We start from the raw sequence: 19,928 nt of genomic DNA, 5'->3' as shown, positions 1-19,928 counted from the left end.
CCCTCAATACTAAGTCTAAGTACAAATCATAAGGAGAGTCATGGACCCACCGTCCCAGCCATGCTCCCCCCTATCCTGTCGTGCTCCTGCACATGGCAAGAACACGGCAGTTGAAAAGTCCTGGAGACCTCAGTGCCAACTACAAACATCAGTGCGCTGTCAGCGTTCTTCTTAGAGTGAATCTCAGACTAAAACCAAAACACGGAGCTCTTCTACCTGCTAAAAAGAAGAGCTAACTCTGTCCCAGCTGAAATCCGCACAATCTCATCGGCCGGTTTGGATCAGTTGCTCCAGCTATGCCCCCTCCAGCTTGTTGTGCACCTACACCCTGGCAAAGCATGGGAAGCTGAGAAGTCTTCGATTTCTTAGCAACAACTAAAAACATCAGCGTATTATCAACATTCTTTTCATACCAAATCCCATACTAAATCCAAAACACAGTGCTATTCTAGATACTAAGAAGAAAACTAACTCTATCCCAGCCAAAACCAGAAGGGTGGGGAAAAGCCCCTGTCCCATGTGCTGTGGCAAAGGGGACATGGGGAGAGATCTGGATGGAAACCCAGTGATGGCTCTTGCAGAAACAGCTTCATGAAGGATTCCGTGCTCTCTCAGACTGTGAGCATGTGAGGTGGCTGGTTTAACCAGTGTACAGGATAGCTCCTGGTCCTCGTACCAGAGCCTGGTTACCATAACTGTTACGAGTTAACATGGAAGCCACCTTCACATGCATACACAACTAAAACTGTCAAAACACAGGCTTCCACATGTGTATGTCCCTCCTTTCATTTGTGAGTTCAACATAAACAAGCTAATCTGGCAAGCTGAAGGCTCCTTCCTTATCATAAACATTTCCCCTCCCATGCACAGTTTGAAAATCTTGAAACGAGAGGCTGCAGACTGTTCTCACATAGATTTTCTCTTCCTCGAAGACCTTCCCCTTTTTATTGACAGGCAGGACTGTTTCCTTCCTTGGAATCTGGCTCATTCTCTAGTGATAATGGCCACTTCTGTCCAGTCCCATTCCTAAGCACAGAGCCTGTACCTGCAGGTGGACATTTTAAAGGATGTTCTCGCACTGCAGTAACCGAACAAGGCACTTTGCCACCTCCTCAAAAACAAAGCACTAGTGTGGGGGTCTGCTGTCTTTGGTGGCTTCAGCTTGAAAACCTTTGGAGGTTGTCATTTTCTGTATTGACGCTGAGAAGATGCTATTGGGGCAATTTTTCACCCAGAACATCTGACTCTCTAGCAAAAAACAAAACCAACACCCCACGAGAGTTACAGCTCACAAGGAATAATAGTTTTCTGTTTCCCAAAGCAAATCACTGATTTTTATTAAATTCAGAAACTAATCAGGCAAATAGAGACCAGGAAGACAAAAGCTTTGAAATGGTGAAAAGCATACATCTATGACATACTGTAACCACTCAGTGGAGTAATTTAATAATCATCTAGTATAAAGATGATGAGATTTTCTTCTCTTTCACCCTGTGCTTGTCTGAAGTGAGGAAAACTTGTTAAGTGGTCTCCACTTGCAACAGCAAACCAAGAGCAGTACCTAACACGAACCTAAACCAGACCAACATTCTCATTCAACTGATGAATTTTGGAGGTTTCATGTTTTAGTTGCTGCAACGGAATCTGCTTACCTGGGCATCTCTCTCCTTTTCATGTCCCAACAATGTGTCTTCTGCCTCTGCAGGGGCACCAGTAGCAGGGTTCTTCTAAAATGCAAGGAGATGGGCTGTCCAAAAAGGTTCTGACTTTGGATATCATCGTCCTTCCCCTCCACACAAGGTAAACCCAAACTGAATGGCTGAGGACTTGCTACAGAGTTGAAATGTATTTTTCTGGGAACACTATTGTTACTATGGGGTATTTCAGTTTTGATACTGGCTTCCATGGAGAATAGCATATTTGATGTAGCTTCTTCAGCTCCTCTCAGTTTGTCATTTACTTTGTTACAGACCATTAGAGCATGGAGCAAGGCAGACTTACTATGTGCTTCAACATACACATTTCAGATATTTCTCCAACGTCTAATTTACTGGTTAGTCTTTTTTTCACAGTTGATTATTGCTCCATCTAGAAAAAAGATTCTCAATATGAAAAGTTCATAAATATGAACATGCTTAGCAAGTCTTCCAAAACGCTGTTACCGTGTCAGCCAGCACCTATGTACAAATCAAGTTGCTGTGAAAGCCCTAATGATGGCGTTTAAAACCTTAGTCCTCAGATCCTATGGAAAGGATACATTTATTTAACTTCCTTCGTTCAACAAGTCAGTTCAAAGCTGTTTTTCTGGAGAGGAGGTAGAACCACAGACATAGTTTGTCAGCCTTACAGGTAGGAAAGGGGCACCCAGCCGGCATACTTTTGTCAGCCTGAGCCACCGACAGCAAGCTATGAGTGCTGCTGAGGATTAAATAAGGCAATAATTTTATAAATACATTCTTGATAGACAGGAAAAATTAGGGAACGGGTCTGTTGTACGACACCATTGCTGGAACATCAAAAGGTTGTGGCAGTGTAGCTGTTCTGCATAGTGCAAGCCCTGATAGCCAAGACATCTTTTTACATCCTCAAACACATGGTAAAGCCATTTAATTTATTAATTTCCTATTTAGGTTCAGCCGCAGCAACGTAAAGCTGTGGTTAACACACAATTGTTACAGTTGGATTGTAAGTGCATGGTTTGCTTTTTCCAGCTACATTTAAGCTTCACAGTTCACATTTAAATTTTAGCTGCATTTGGACCTCTCAGTTTTAAAAGAGATTTTAGGTTATGGACTCTTCTTATCTATGAAATTGTTGTCCATCGATTTAGCACTCATGATTTATCATCGATTAATGATTTATTTAATTTATGAATATCAATAAATCATCGATTTATGATCTATGATTCTATGATCATTTAACATTTTTCTAGTCAGAAGACACGATAACCACAAAAATGGGAGCGGCAATGCAATCTAGCATTAACTACACAGTCAGAATCCGAATGTCGGCTACAGAGGAACATTCAGTGTTCACCGTTTGCCTGACATCAACTGGAGCATTACAAACGGCAAATGACAGATGCAGAGTTGGCTATTGGCACGGATTTTTGTCAACTTAAAAAAGATTAAAGATTTCAAACCAATTAAAGTAATTAGATTCTCGCTGTGGGGTGAAGGCCTACACATTTTGCTGGCTTCAGAACAAACTTTGGGAGTTAATGGGAAAAAAATATGCCTCCTGCAATCTTTAGAAAAGGGTAACCACTGTCAACATTCAGCCTGAAAAGATGCTGTTATTTAGCTGGGGGAAAAAAACGTTGTAGACTGACTGGGGGGAAAGGTGATGTGAAATGTAAAATCCATATAAACAACCTAAGGTAGCTTACAGATACAGAAAATAAAGCAATAAATATTAGCTACTTTTTTGAGCAGAACACTATAAAATTACTTTCCACGAGAAATTAACTCATCATTCACAGAATACGATTTTTCACTGTTGTCCCTTTACTTCTGCTTCTCTATCCTGACGTCCCTCACATGAGAGAGAACCTGGTCGCAGACAGGGAAACTCAGGCATCATTGTTTAGAATTTTGCAAGTACGGTTTTGCCCCAAGATAATCAAATACATCACTCCTCATGAAGCCAAGTAAAAAGCACCAATATTTAGGCTGTTTCCTAGCAGAGACTTAGAGCACCTTATTTAACTCTTGTGAAATTCAAAGCTACTTCCTCTAACACGGGATGTACTATATGCCAAAAAACTGGTAGACAGTTCTCCAGCAAGGCAGACAGGCACGGGTAGGGATGGGTAGCTACAATTACCTCTCATCTTCATTGTAACTTCACCGTGTTCCAAAAAAACACTTCACTCTACCATGGGTCAACTTATGGCCACCATCTGATATGCCAAGGACAAGCAAGTACTGTGCTATTTTGAACGACTTTTACCCCAAGGCTTTGTTTGTTTGTTTGTTTTTTAATGGATTCTCAGCTAGGTAGACCCTCATGACCTTAGAGCCTTCTGCTCAGGGAAGCTACCTCAGCCTTTGCTGACCAACATCTCATTAAGCCCCTCCAGGAAAATAGACCCTCACAGGACCTGCCATAGTGCACCTCCAGCCCGGTAGATCCTCTCTTTTAGGGATCTCTACTATTTCTTTTTATTTACAGTTGAATTTCAGGTCATTTCAGGATGTGGGGAACAAAACCAACTCCCAGGCGCTACCTTCCTCCCTTCACTCACTCATGTTGCTTGAGTCAGTACCTCCCTCTTGCTCTTGCCCCCTAATCTATGCACTTATCCTAGGCAGCTCAAATCCTTTCCACTATTTTGGTTCCACTCTTACTCCACATTTCTTATTCTATTTTTCTTTTGCCTCCACTCTCCGTATCTCCCAGTTTTAATATTCTCTTACTCTGCATCAGCCCCACTCAAGCATCTATTTTCACCTCCCCAATACTCGCCTTGCAGTCCTCTTGCTTCCACCATTCCAGACTTCTTAACAGTTCTTCCAGGTACGTAGCCTCTCCTCCTACAAGGAAAGTGTCTACTGCGACATGGTTAGATGATGTGTTCTTCTTCCAAGTCCTGCCCCACGCTCCTTCTCTGCTTTTCCAAGCAGACTGCCACGACTGCTGATGTTCCCAGTGCTGCTATTGGAATTAATCTGCTGATAGAAATAAACCCAATTTCTTTAAGTAGTAAGGCTGCTACAGGTTTGGACACCAGGATTGTTCTGGTAGCCTAAAGATGCCCACCGGATCTCTGTGACACGTGTGATAGGGATACAACTACTCTACCCTTTCCACTTGCACTGCATTCCAAAATCAGAACCACAGTTATTCCTGAAGTTCTTTTTGCTGACTGAAAGGGTCTGTATCTTGTCTCCTTCAGCTCAGTGGTGGCAAATGGTGCACTTAATCTGGCTTGAGAGGTCCTCTAGAAAAAAAGAATGTGTCTTAATGAGTGGCAAGCAGAAAGACGTCTTGGTGTCTACCGCATGCCTCAAATGCATAAACTGATCTGCCACAAATGCAACAGCCGCAAAGTTACTCGCTTTGATTCTGAGCAGCATTTTAAGCACAAGAAGTAAGGTGCTACTACTAAAAAAGCTGAGAATGCTCACCATCTCTCTGATAGTAAACCAGTGCCACTTACTTTAAAGCCCAATCTTTCATTCTTTACACTGAATGGTTAAGAAACTTGGAATTATTTCACACTAAAAGGGAAATATGCATAAAAAAATAATCAGAGCGCCGTTGTATAATTTTAATGTACTGCAAAGACTTGACTTCGGGAACAGGTTCTAATGCTACTCTTGTACACAGCTACTCTTCCAAAGGACTGTGTTGAATATCTCTTACTCACATACATCAGTACTCCACACTCATTGAATTTCACACGAAGAGAGTATTTCACATTAAAACTCTTTGTCTGGCTAATGATCCACAGCATCTGTGTAGAAACTGCTCAGAAGAATTATGAAATCCATTTATTAAGGCCACACAACTTTAGAAGTCCAGTATATTGAATAAAATAATTTTATTTGTATTTACTTTAATTTTTTAAACAAAGTCTATGGAATCTGAAAGTAGACGATAAAAGGTAACTTTAACTGAGACTTAATATGGGAGATTCTCTACCCAAAAACATGTCAAACATTAAGATCATAAAGAAGTCCAAGGTTCTGTGCTATACTGTATGATATGTAAACAGATTTTGAAAATATTCCCCATTATATATTTTGACACAGTATGCACAAATTTAAAAAAAAAAAAAAAAATGAAGTTAAAACGCCTCAAGGGATTTCTCAGAAGTAAAGCCATTTGAAGAGCCATTTACAGTCTGCAGTGACAAACTTCTATATAATCAAAATATTTTCTTTTTTCACAACGCAGAATAACCTGCTGAAGGCAACTCCCTATCGAAGTGATGCCAGCAACACAGATCTGATTGTGTGACTCCAGCACTTAAAAGAGCACATTGGTTATACATGGCTTTTAACCTTGGGCTACAATTATGCTACCAGAACTAAATTCAAGTCTAAATCAGTCATGTAGAGAGGTGTGTGTCATCTGAACACTGTTTAGAGTCCTTGTTTTCCAGATCTGATGAAGGTGGTGAAGGCGCTCTGAGGTTCTTGTGCTTACATTCAGGGCAGGATGAACTTTGCAAATACCAGGTTCTCCAATTAACGACAAACCACAGATCCCAAAGTAGGCATGTAACGCATCTGAAAGGACAGAAAAGGAAAAAGAAAATTATGTCAGGCTGTAACAGCCAAGTGTTCCTGGATTCCAACACTCCTGAATAATTACAGCCAAGGAAAACAAACAGGTGCTACATTTTAAACTTCGAGTTTTGACAGAAGAAATAAATTTCTGCCAAAAGCCACCAGTGTGAACTGATAGTCTGCAATTGCTAAAACTAGAGTCTAGTTTTGTTTTATAACAATTCTTGCCTGCTAGTTTATTTCTTCTGAGTGTTCAGGCCAAACAGAAAAAGAATTTGAGAAGCTGGAAATAATTTCTGTCTACAGAACGTAAGCAATTTTTTTTCTCAAACCTAAAATAATTTTTTGGCTGATTTGTTGATGAATGGCTGACTACTGAAACACCAAAATTAGTCCCAAGAGTTGTCAAACAGCAAGATTTAGAAGTATGAAAGAAGTCATTACTTTATGTAGCTTCCTCCTTTCCTGAAAGAATACCCTAAGGACAGGAATTCCTGAGGTGGCTTGATCAGCCATAACAGATGACTGCCACCAAAACCGGATGCTCTTATTCCCCTGTCCCATACTGTTCCTGCTGCCTACCTTGTATCAGCACTACAGCTTGCTGAACACCCTTCATGACCTAATGCAACTGAAAAAACAGGGAAGAAAATTAACCCAAGCAGGAGGAAATGGACAGTTTTCTGACATTTTAGTGAATTAAACCGGTTGCAGAAGGTTTCGATATACATCAAAGCTAGTGTAAAAAGGAGAAAGGATGTGCAGTTGTACTTGGGGAAGCTGGGAGGAAGAGAAGTGAGCCTGCCTCCTCTGGGCAGCAGCAAGCCATTAGATTGGATCATCTGCCCATGAAATCAGAGGCTAAAGATGGAAAGAGGACGTGAACTTAGTGTGTCCCTTACAAATTCTCAACATAATAACACTTTGGAGGTGTCGGTAAATTCGCATCTGACTAAAATGATATTACAAGCAGGTATATGGATAGAGAGACTCTGAAAGAAGGCTTCTGCGTGTCAGCGTTAATACGCCGACAAAGGCATGCTCAGCAGACACAGCCCTACTGACCTTGCAGAGAGTGTGTCGGGCCAGGAGACCTCAACTTCAGGAAATACAGTGTATTAACCCCGGTGGACAGCTGCATTGATACGCACTAAAAATTGTATACAAACGTAATTACCTGTATATGGCTATTAGGTGGGTTTAACCACAAAGTTCAACAGCTGTGCAAACCCATGCTAACTTAATACTCAAGTTAGTTCTAGCCAAAACATACACATGCAGCCTGCGTACTTCTCTGTTTCAAGCTACAAAATACACCAAGTTTTTCAAGGTCAAAAAATACAGATCCAAACATTTTGTTTGGTACGTTAACTCACAAATACCGAATGCAGCAAACAACCTCGCAAATGCTTGGCTGCTGTCTTAAAAACATAACAAAGTAAGATGCTTCTATGAGACCAAATCTCACTTTAGTGTTTTACATGTAGTAATTGTGCACACTCATTTTCATCCTCTCAATCTTTTATGTTATATCTTTTGATATTTCGCTTGCATAACCTGTAGTTCACATGTGCTGCCAATTCTTTTACATTGCGTATCATTTAAAGATAAAGAGACACGCATCGGCATGGCACAACCTCCTGGGGCATGTAGCAGTATATCTAGTAATTAAAGAAAAGTTTATTAAATCTAGTAATAACTTATGCACAAGTCTGAAAAAAAAAACCAAGAAAAAAAAAAAAACAAACAAATCAGGTATGTGTTCTAGCAAAACGCTGTGGAATAACCCTGGCAGGCAGCTAAGCACAGCTGCTCATTCACTTCTTCCCCTCCACCCACAGTGGGAGAAGAGGAAAGGAAGTGTAAAAGTGAGAAAACTCATAGGTTGAGATAATGACAGTTTATAGGGAAAGCAAAAGCCACAGATGCAAGCAAAGCAAACTCAGGAATTTGTTCCCTGTGTCCCATTTGCAGGCAGGTGTTTAGCCATGTCCCAGAAAGCAGGGCTTTAGGAATGGTTAGTTGGAAAGACAAACACTGCAACTCCAAATGTCCTCCCCTTCCTCCATCTTTCCCCAGCTTTTATTGCTGAGCACAATGCTGTGTGGCACGGGGCACCTGGGTGGTCAGTGGGGTCAGCTGTCCTGGCTGTGCCCCTTGTGCACCACCAGCCTGCTCGCTGGCAGGGCAGCATGAGACAGAAAAGACCTTGACACTGTGTAAGCACTCCTCCGCATCTGCTCTGCGAGCAACAGGACTCTGTTAGCAACACTGTTTCAGCACCACACAGGCTGCTCGGAAGAAAATTAACTACATTAAACCACGCTGATGTAGGAGAATGAATCATTTCTGCCCATATTCAGCCTCAACAGAACCATTAACTCATTTGCAAGATGACCTCGTTACCTTCACGTTTTGCACTTACACAGAAGTCAAGAGGATGGTGTACACTTAACCAACAGTAGGCTTTTGAGAACAGTCGAACTGCACAGATGCTTCGTGCTAGTGAAGTGTGAAATCTTTATTGTGGAGACACACAACTATCAAAAGACAGCTTGCCCTTCAGATTCTAGACCGAGCTTGTAGGAAGCTCAGCTGTTTATGTATGACAATAAAATCACAGTTCCACAGCAACAATCTCTGCAATACTGCATTTACAGTCATTCTTCACATTAGAACTGAATTAACTTCTCACTCTTTCCTTCAAAACATGAACACAGACTTATGTCCCCATCTGCCTGAGGAAAGAATGCTGCAGTAAGCCCACCTATTACAACAAAACAAAACAGACAGCAAAAGCTTGCTTCATAGGAAACAGCAGTGTTTGGGCTGGACCACCACACAAATCAAAGGAAAACCACTTTATTTTAGTCTTGCCTTTCTCAAATGTTATCTCAATCGCAGCTGTGCTAAAACGCAGGTTAAGGAACTTAATTTAACTTAATTTAAAATCCCACATGACTGGGATTTTAAATAGATTTTTTAATTCGTAGCTCACTAAGTAAATGGTTCATCACGATCACCAGAAATATTTCCTCCAAGTGATGCTGACTGATCTATATAATGCAGAGTAAAGACAGCTAAGTCCTCAGGAATCCTAAGCCAGTTTTCAGTGGAGCCGGGAGAGCCCATCTATCACAAGCACTATCTTTTCAGTGCAGGTCCACCTTGAACAATTCTGAACTGTTGTTCAAAATGAAATGATGAAATATCAGGGCACAGATTCTGAACACACTCTGGACTGCACCCACATGGGAGGGACCAATGCTGCAGCAATTTGTGAAGAACTGCAGCCTGTGAAAAGGACTGACATCGGAGAAGTTCATGGGGAATTGTCTCCTGTGGGAATGGACTCCATGCTGGAGCAGGGGAAGAGTACGAGGAGTCCTCCCCCTGAAGAGGAAGGAGTGGCAAAAACAAGTGATGAACTGACCACAATCCCCATTCCCTGTTCCTCTGCGCCACTGAGGGTGTGGAGGCAGAGCTGGCAAGAAGGGTGAGGCAGGGGAGGGGGAGAAGGTGTTTTTAAGATCTGGCTTTATTTCTCATTATGCTCTCTGACATAATTGGTAAAGAATTACATCGAATTTTTCCCCAAATCGAGTCTGTTTTGCCCAGGCCACGGCTGGTGGGTGATCCCTCCCTGTTCTGATCTCGACCCTCAGGCCTTTTGTTGTATTTTCTCTTCTTCATCCCATTGCAGGGAACGGGTGTGTGAGTGGCTGCATGGTGCTTTAGTTGCTGGCTGGGCTAAATCACGACAAAGATTTTAGCATCTTTTCACTACTTCAAATTATACACTTCCAAGAGGATAATAATTAACTTTCAGATATACTAAGTGTAATTGCTACGTGTAACTACAATCTGTAAATCATAATACGTAACTATGTAAACTTTGGCTTTTTTTTTTACATACATCAGTGACTCCTGAATAAGCTTAAAGGATTCCTTTATTAAACACTTCAAATGTTTTGAAACATTTTACTCAGACAATTTACAAAGATACCCACTGCGCAATACTCCCTTTAACTAGAGCAGTTAAACGCGTATTTCCATTGTCCAGCTCTAAACAGACAGTGATACTCTTTTAGCAATAGTCTAAACAGCAGCAGCTCACTTGCTCTGTGGCTGAACAAGTAAAAACTGTATCTCCCTTTTTCCACTGAAATCATGAAAATCTCATTCTATTTTAAAGGGTTTTCCCCCATTTTTTGAAGGAGATTGAGAAGAAAATTTCCTTTACACCCCTCAGATGTCTGACTGCGGGAATGTATTTCCATCTTAGAAAACTTTGAAAAGTAAATTTACCTGGATGGCTGTCTGGCCACTTGGCAAATCCACCAACTAGGCGATCTTGAGTTGACAGGATGTAATTTCGGTTTTTCTCAAAATTGGTATATTGGAATATGTTCAAAAGCTGAAAAGAAATTAGACTATTGCAGTAATATAATTTTAAACACAAGTTCAAACTAAATTAAAAATTGCAAATTAAAATTTGCACAATTTTAAACTAAAATATTGTGCCTATTTATGAGATAAGCAGTGATAGCAGAGCTAGCACTAATCTGGTAAACCTCCACATCCTGCACTTTTGCAAGATGAAAGACCTTTACAGTGATCTATGCATATTCACGCACTTGTGCTAAATATATAACTCTTCCAAGCAAAGAAAAGATGCTTAAAGAAATTAAAACAAGTCAATATCTATGCTGTAGCTGTACTCTACCTTCAACGTTGCTCCCACCCAAAAGGAATAGCAAGTGTCTACAGGTTTGTTGGGTCGTCCATGGTAGCCATTCTGTTGCCTCATTATACACCATCTTCTTATTCTGTTCAATTCTTTTTCTGAAAAAACTTCCTCCAGTTTGCCCATCAAACACAGCGATGCAATACCACAAAATGTAGAGCCACCTGTAAAGAGAGAGTGGTTTTGCGATGTTTTGATACCCAGATTTTCACTGAAGCCTTTACGATCTCAGTCAGAACTTCAGCTAGGGTGGTAACAATTAAATAAATGGATTTTTAAAAGTATAAAAGTCTTAATTTTAAGTCTAAAATCCAGGTAAATAAAACCACTTTAATTCAGCAAGTATGCTAAAGGAGAAAAAAAAAACCTTTAACCCAACTCTTGCACAAATAAACATGAATTCCATAACCACTGTTATGGTTTGAAGTGGGGGGGGAGGTCCGGGTGGCAGAAGCTGCCCATCACACCGGACTCCCATCCCCCTCGGGGCTTGAGCCAATCGGCGCCTCTGCGAATTGCCCTATTTACGTCAGACAAAGGAACCAGAAAGGTGTGTGCCTTTGCCCAGGAGCAAGGAGACGGGAAAGGGGCACGGCCTCCGCTCCCGGCCGGGTCGGCGGCCCGGCCCGGGCCGGTGCCTGCCCCGTCGAGGATGGCGGTGGCGGAGGCACTTGGGGAACTCGGGGAGAGCCCCGCTCCCAGGGTGCCCACCAGGCCGAGTTCACCCAGAAAGGACTGAAATCTAAGAGAAACGGCCACACAGATAAGAGGTCAGTGAAGATGGGACGGAACGACGTGTGCCACGGCTGAGTCCCCCTTGCGAGCAGTCCCTTGTAACCAGCCCTCGGTGGAGCAAGCAGAGACCCACTCGCAGCCCGTGGAGGACCCACGTCGAGAAGAGACGCCAGAGCCCGAGCACGGTACACATCTAGAGTCCGTGGGATGACCCCCGCCGATGGGGAGGTGCTTTGTTAAAGGAGATGCCTGAGCCTGAGACTGTTGTGAATCCCGGGCACAGGTCGAGGCGCATTTACGCATTTTGCATTTACGCATCTAAGTCTGTACGGAGGCGCGTTGAAGGTCGATATGACGACCCATGCCGGAGCACATTTAAAGTCTGTATGATGACCCACACCAGAGCGAGTGGCTACGGCTCCTTAAAGGTCCAGGACTGGTAAAGCCCACACTTGGGGCAAATCCGATGGGGTAAGGATTTGCCCCCCAGCGGGTAGGATTCACGCTTTCGCCGTGAGTAGGGGATCCACTGGAGCAAGGGACAATGGTGTAAGGACTCCTTTTCCTTTAAGAGAAGCGGCAGTAACAACATGGAATGAACTGACCTGCACTCCCCCATTCCCTGCCCCCTGCGCCGCTGGGGGGAGGAGGTAGAGCCGGGAAGAGAAGGCAAAGGCGAGGGAGTGGTGTTGTTTTTAAGACCTGGCCTTGTTTTCTTGTTATCCTCTCAAGTAACCATTTTTGTTTGCTTTTCTCTTTGTAGGTAGCTGTTAATAAATAGTTTTGCTTTAAGAAAACAGCCTCTTTTGCCCGGGACCGTGGTTGGTGGGTGCTCCTCTGTTCCTGTCTCGATCCTCAGCTCTTTTATTACATTTTTCTCCTCTCCATTTTACTGGGGTGGGAGAGCTGCGTGGGGTTTAGTTGCCGGATCGGCCTAACCCACGACAACTTCCTTAAAGCTGGATGGATTGCCTGTCAATGCTGTGCAATTTACATTACACAGCAGTCCAGGAATAAGTTAACTGCAATGCAACAGAAAACGTTTCTTCATATGTAACTTAAAGAAAGCTATTGGGCTGTGTGCAATCTGAAGTAGAGATGCCAAAGGTAGTCTCAGACACAATCCCCCAGAGGATATATACAGACAGAAGTGTCTGACAAGCAGAAAGACAAAAAAATTAAGGAAAAAAAAAAAAAAAGGCGTGGTTAATACTATGAAAAGACTGATGAACTCTCATGGTTGTAAGGACCACAACTTACGCTTCCAAGGAATTTTTTGTTCTCAAGGAAATTGCACAGTAAAATTTGGAATTAGAAGAGCAATTCATGTCCTTTGTCTGTGTATCATGGCAATCACTTTTTAAAGTCCATCGAAACTCATCCTGAGTCTATTGCCTGATATGATAAAATTACAGCCTGGAAAGACTGTTAAGTCAAGCTTGGGGCCCACAGTTCCTTACACTGTCGTGGTGCCAGAAGACTCCAGGAACTTTAAGGTTATTTTAATTCTGATGCTGAAATGCAGCAAGAGAATAATGCTGAAGTAATGCTATCTGTTATCACTAGCATTTTACAGTAACTTAGTTAACTAATTTTTTTAATACCTAGGTATGTAATTTAAGTCTCTCAAAATTATCCATCCTGCAGGAAGAAAAGACACGGAATCCTATCAAAGCTCAATACTAAGGACAAAGCTAGCAAACATTTTATATATTTAGTATCAGTTACACAAGTCAATAGTTTCTCTGTCACAGGCAGACCACTGCTTCATGACATAGAAACATTTTGGTTAAAAATATCAGTCTTTTGGGAATTCCCATCTTCACAATTACCAACTGTTTACAAATATTAACTGCTGCTTCAAGATTTGAGCTCCTAATTGATGCCGTAATCTGTCAGAGGAAATGCTTCTAGGTTTTAGTAACAGCTGCTGAAATTGGAGATTATCAGGTGCATTGCATAAAATCTCTTGCAGACAAATACACAGAGTAGCAACGGTACATGTAGAAAAAGTTTGCTCTGTCAGCAAGATATGAGAACTGTGGTCAACACTTTTCAACAAAACATTCATGAGGTAAGATTAATGGAGTTGATATATTAAGAGCTCACGTGGTCTGATATAAAGCTGGAACTAAGGGAAGAAGATAGATGACATTTTGAGGCATGTTTTGGATTTGCTCCTCCTCATACCACTTCCTTAAAATCAGAAAAGGAAAAGCATGACATACCCTGCACCTCTTACAGCATTTTCAATCCTGGTCTTGAAAAAAGGCATAGAACATTTTAACATTCTTACCATGAGATTCCAGTCCAGCTCCCTGTGCCAGGCCGTTATCGTAAGACTGAAGAAAAAAAACCCCACAAACCAGTTACTTTATAATCATATCACTTTCATAGACATTGCTATTTCTCATTTTACCAGCAAAACTTTCATCAGACCATAATCATTATTTAACTTGATTAAATTCTGAACCTACATCTCAAAAATCTCTTGGGATAAAGCAGTTAACAAATCAACCTTGTTTCAATGCAGGCATCTTTCATGACCTTCATGGAGTTCATTTTAGTTGTGATGTATGTTAAAAGTCTGAAAATTGGTAAACGTGTCTTTGCCAAAAAGGGAAAGCAGTGATGTAGATAACCACTAAAGAAAAAAACCAAACCAAAACGCAACAATTTTTTGGTCTTTATAAAAAGAGAAAATCGATATGTAATTCCAAACAAAATTAAGTTAATAAATTAAATCTGTCTCTAACCTAAAAGCTGGTTAACATACAAGGCAAAATGAAAGGTACTACTGTGCATACAGTACTCAAGCACAAGAAATGCTTTAGTAAGGAGCAGGAATATCAGGCTTTAAAAAAACCTAAGAACGGAGGGGAGGAAACCAGAAGCAACAACATAATAAAGCAGCACACTTTTGGACTAAACTTGATCTGCCCTACAAAATAACAGTTAAAAATGCCTTAACAATGCTGAAAAAACACTTCAAGTGAAAGAGAAAGGAGAAACTTGAGTATGACGAACAAAGCACCAAGAATATTATACTACAGGCCTGTTATGAGCAATCTAGGAGCAGATGATACCGTATATACGTGGGAATAACAATCTTTCTTCCCTAAAAATGCATTAAATCATCTTGCATGATAAGAAACAAGAGATCACAGTAAGTTATTCATAAAATGGAAAACGTTTATTTTAAAACAGTTCATAGAATACTTAACAAATCATCACTAGAAAAATACCAAACTATTTACTAGGAACAAAAACGAAGTTTAACTTTTGAAATTAAATTACACAGGTCCTACATCTTCTATATCAACTGCTCAATTAATGGTTGGTGCACTATCTGATCAGATAGTTGGAAAGCAATTTTAACTTCCCCTCTCCCCCGCCACCCCGGTGCTGGCTATGAATTTTTCATGTTTTCTGCAAAACATTTAACAGTAGCTAGTAGACACAGCACACCCTGACACATCACTAACGACTCCCACAGTCCTAACCAAAGAACGGCTACAGGAGCTATCGTGTCTTTAGGAATGACCTGCAGCTGAGTTTGTAGATCTGTTTTTAAAGCTGACACTGAGAAGAAATAAAGAAGCAGAAGCAGACACAGAAGCTACATTAAAACTATATTCTCAGTTTTTGAGTTATTGCTGCAAGCTGAAGCAACTAAAAAGAATAACATCTGATACATACACTTCAGCAGGTTCACTTCAGAAGGTTGACCTTCTAAAGTTTGAACCAGTCAGTTTTAAGTAAGTAACCCCTACAAACATCTGAATGTTAAAACACACAGCAGCCTAGAGTTTTTCCACTGCCTTTTTAGAATGAATGCAAATGTGCTACCACACTCCACAGACCCACTAATTGCTAAGCAAAGGCAGGCTGATTAGCAAAGCTATGCTGGCAAAGCTAATTAACTCTACAAACAGTAATTGTAAGAGGAGGTGGTTTGCTTTATGTATGACAAATTAGCTCTGGAGAAAAGCTGTTAAATGTGCATCCCAGACAGTGTACTATGTTGGGCTGTACAATTAGCTTGAAATTTTAATAGACAATAGCTGACCTTTGCTGGACTGGTGCTGATTTATTTACAGACATCAGCTGCTCTTTGGGGACTTGTGTGCATTAAAGAACTAGGGAAATATTTTTGTTTCTTTGTCCTTTTGAAAAGACCCAGGAAATTACATGCAAAAGAGGCTCTAGGCTACTGCAACATGAAAACCGCGTAATTAAATACTACCCCCAGAAAATACGTAAACCAAGTTGGGTACAATCTTTGCTTCAGAGTCTAAAACTTCACAACCAGTTTAATTACATCAACAGACTCATATACCTGCATTTCAAGAGGACTCTACTATACTAGAAGAAGCAGAGGCTATAATTAAAGCTTTTTGCAATACCTCTACTTAAAAACCAAATTTGCAGTAAACCAAGGAATGTTGCAAAAAGTAGTATTTTAGAGGCTGTGGAAGTCATTCAGAATTTCAGCATCTTAGCATCTGTTGTTGTTTGATTAGTTATGTATCTGACTTTTGAATGTGAAAGCCAAAAATCAACCTATGCAGATAAAAATTGTGTGATTTGAACCTGACAGTTTTAGTGACATTAAAACTGACCCAGAATCATTTTTGTGATCAGTACTCTACAAATACTTTTTAGCCAAGTGATAAAAAGAGTGCTATCCATTCTGTATGAAAATTCAATTCTTTTTAACATAAGTTTTTTGAATAAAGCAACACCATTGTTTCAAGTTACAATCTTCTGCTGTTCTTGACATGCCTAACTACACAAACTCCCTCTCTCCTTCAGCTATACTGAATTACATCTGCCACAATTCTTATACTGTATCACTAAATAGAATAAATTCCAAAGAATAAGCTAAAAAATCCAGACACTTATTACAAAGATTACTGTGTTTAACCAGTCATGCTACTCTCCATCCAGATTAGTTGCACTTAAAACGTACGTCAATTTGAATGAGTGAAGAAAAGTTTGTATCACTTGCTTCATCTATGTGCAAACGATGACATACGATAGCAAAACAAAACCGTACCTTTCTCTCACAGCAGTTTACTGTTAAGCAATGCAATCCCTTTTGTTTTATAATTAATGGAACTACCAGAACAAGGTAACATCATAGCAAAACAAGGTGGACAAGTCCATGGGACCAGATGAGGTGCATCTGCGGGTCCTGAGGGAACTGGCAGATGAAGTTGCTAAGCCACTATCCATCATATTTCAGAAGTCGTGGCAATCTGGTAAAGTTCCCAATGACTGGAAAAGGAGAAACATAGCCCCCATCTTTAAAAAGGGGAAAAAAGAAGACCCAGGGAACTGCAGGCCAGTCAGTCTCACCTCTGTGCCCGGCAAGATCGTGGAGCAGATCCTCCTGGCGACTACGCTAAGGCACATAGAAAATAAGGAGGTAATTTGTGACAGCCAACATGGCTTCACTAAGGGCAAATCCTGCCTGACTAATTTGGTGGCCTTCAGTTTTGTGGTGTTGTGGAAACGGTGGAGGGAAGGGATGCCATCCAGAGGGACCTTGACAGGCTGGAGAGGTGGGCCTGTGAGAACCTCACGAAGTCCAACAAGGCCAAGTGCAAGGTCCTGCATGTGGGTCAGGGCAATCCCATGCACAAGTACAGGCTGGGTGGAGAATGGATTGAGAGCAGCCCTGAGGAAAAGGACTTGGGAGTGCTGGTGGATGAGAAGCTCAACATGAGCTGGCAATGTGCGCTGGCAGCCCAGAAAGCAAATCGTATCCTGGGGTGTATCAAAAGAAGTGTGGCCAGAAGGTCGAGGGAAGTGATTCTGCCCCTCTACTCTGCTCTCGTGAGACCCCACCAGGAGTACTGTGTTCAGCTCTGGAGTCCCCAACACAAGAAGGGCATGGAACTACTGGAGCGAGTCCAGAGGAGGGCCACGAAGATGATCCGAGGGCTGGAGCACCTCTGCTATGAAGACAGGCTGAGAGAGTTGGGGCTGTTCAGCCTGGAGAAGAAAAGGCTCCGGGGTGAACTTATAGCAGCTTTCCAGTACCTAAAGGGGGCCTACAGGAAAGATGGAGAGGGACTTTTTACAAGGGCGTGTAGTGATAGGACAAGGTGCAATGGATTTAAACTGAAAGAGGGGAGATTTCAATTAGATATAAGGAAGAAATTTTTTACATTGAGGGTGGTGAGGCACTGGAACAGGTTGCCCAGAGAAGTTGTGGATGCCCCATCCCTGGAAGTGTTCAAGGCCAGGTTAGATGAGGCTTTGGGCAACCTCATGTAGTGGAGGATTTCTCTGCCCATGGCAGGGGGGTTGGAACTAGATGATCTTTAAGGTCCCTTCCAACCCTAACCATTCTATGATTCTATGATTCTATGAAAACAGGAATAAGCATTTGCAAGAAAGTCTATAGCAATATTCACTGTATAGTTAGTTTCACAAGGAATAACAAATGAAATAATCTCAAATATAATTTACTTTGAATTGTAATAGATATAGGTTATTTTTACATCATCTACAAAATCTTAACAGGAGAAATCAAGTTAACGTTCTTGGATACCACATTTCACATTCATTGTATTTATTTAAGAAACACACTTCAAGAAATACTTTGTTCATGTGATTCAGTAATTGAATTGGAATACATCTCAAGGTGGGTTTTGGAAAGAAATGAATGACAGGGAGCAACAACCACCACTATGCAATGATTTTCACAGAGGGTCACTCCCTGAACGTTTGAGACTTCTTCAGACACATCTTCAATTCTATGATGTGATGAAGCAGGATGCAAAGGTTTCGTGTATTTGCCTAGAAGTGTCATACACTTTGCAACCGAGTTAGAGCATGAAATAGTGTCTGACCAAACAGTGCACACCCAGAAAACCCAGACAAAACTCGTGTACATGTGCATACCAACTCTGCTGTGAATTAACAGTATACCAATGCTTTTAAAAAAGAAGTCCTACTGAACACAGGGTATATCCAATCTACCAACTCACAGTAAAACTGGACAAATATATAGCATCTCTTGTTACACATTAGTACATGCTAAGACGACTGCTGCCTACAGAACACTGCTTTTAGGATCTTTTTAAACTATACTCTGAGCCAGCCAGGAAAAGACAGAGTCTTCATGACAAGCCACAATGTCTTCTGGACATTGACCATGCCCAGACTCCACTTTTACTTCACTGGTGAGCTGAAGCACTACTATGAGCCCTTCCAAGAGGTCTTGTTCTGTTCAGGCTTCAATTTTTATTTTTCTTTTAAGTGGTGTCAGTTTTCCCAGTGGGAACATAACAATTGGAATTTGCAGGTACAAGGTTTAATGCTAAAGCTCCAGAAGCAAACTGTAAATGTGGTGAAAGATCACTGTACACAGTAAATCTCCAGAGCCATTTCAAAGTTCCAAACTTTGCAAAAATCTCCACTTGCCTGCTCACCAATGGTCTCATACAGTGCTCTCTAGCTCTTGTCTTAGAAACAAGTAATGGCTCCCTGCTCACCTAATCTTTTCAGTGCTACTTACTACTTTACATACCTCGGTCATACTCCACTTCATCGTCTCAGTTCCAGAATGAAGAGTCCTAGTATATTAAACGCGCCTTTTGCACAAGCTGGTTCATACATCTGACAATTCAACTCAACTTTCTTTGTAGCCTTCCAAGTTCCACCATATCCTTTGGAACCAAAACTGCACTCAAGCGTACAAAATGCTAACTAACAGTTCATGTGATGTATAGAACACCACAATGAGGGTTTTGCTCTGTATTTTTTTCTCTATTCTTTCTTAATTTTTGATTCTCTATCTGATTAAAGGTTAATCAGATAAGAGAATCAAAAATTCTCTGATTAAGCTATCTGATTAAAGGTTAATCTCAGTAAACACAAAGGTCCAGTGAGGATCCGAGGACAAAGAACCCTCCTGTCCTAATCAGTGAAAAGCAAGCACCCTGACTCAAGCTGCTCCCTCTGACTGTGAGAGGAGAACTGGATAAATTATTGTCCCTGGGAGAAGCCCATCGAGAGGCGCCAGCAGGGATATTCTCACTCTGGAAACCCATGCTAACCAAAGTGGGCTACTAACTACCGGAGTATAAGGACTCTTACAGGATACAAGAGAAGAAAATTCTGGGATTGTATAAAACTTGCTATGGGGTGTTTTCTGGGTAATGCAGAGGTGTGTGCTACTGTTGTGGTTTAGGCTG

At 41.3% G+C, this 19,928-nt stretch overlaps 1 protein-coding gene across 1 annotated transcript in view; it reads right to left on the bottom strand.

Moving 5' to 3' along the window:
* Positions 1 to 5,553: 5,553 nt before the first annotated feature.
* PGGT1B (protein geranylgeranyltransferase type I subunit beta) overlaps positions 5,554 to 19,928 on the bottom strand; it is a 46,982-nt gene continuing 32,607 nt past the window's right edge. Inside the window, 5 exon segments of the mRNA XM_086629868.1 lie at positions 5,554 to 6,102; positions 6,105 to 6,236; positions 10,545 to 10,653; positions 10,963 to 11,147; positions 14,015 to 14,060. Coding sequence (XP_086485994.1) covers positions 6,056 to 6,102; positions 6,105 to 6,236; positions 10,545 to 10,653; positions 10,963 to 11,147; positions 14,015 to 14,060 — 519 coding nt within the window. The 3' untranslated portion in view covers positions 5,554 to 6,055.

This window comes from Tauraco erythrolophus, chromosome Z, assembly GCF_009769465.1.
Source record: "Tauraco erythrolophus isolate bTauEry1 chromosome Z, bTauEry1.pri, whole genome shotgun sequence".
NCBI lineage: Eukaryota > Metazoa > Chordata > Aves > Musophagiformes > Musophagidae > Tauraco > Tauraco erythrolophus.
Note: the sequence above shows the minus strand (reverse complement) of the source record. Positions and strands in the feature narration are given on the sequence as shown.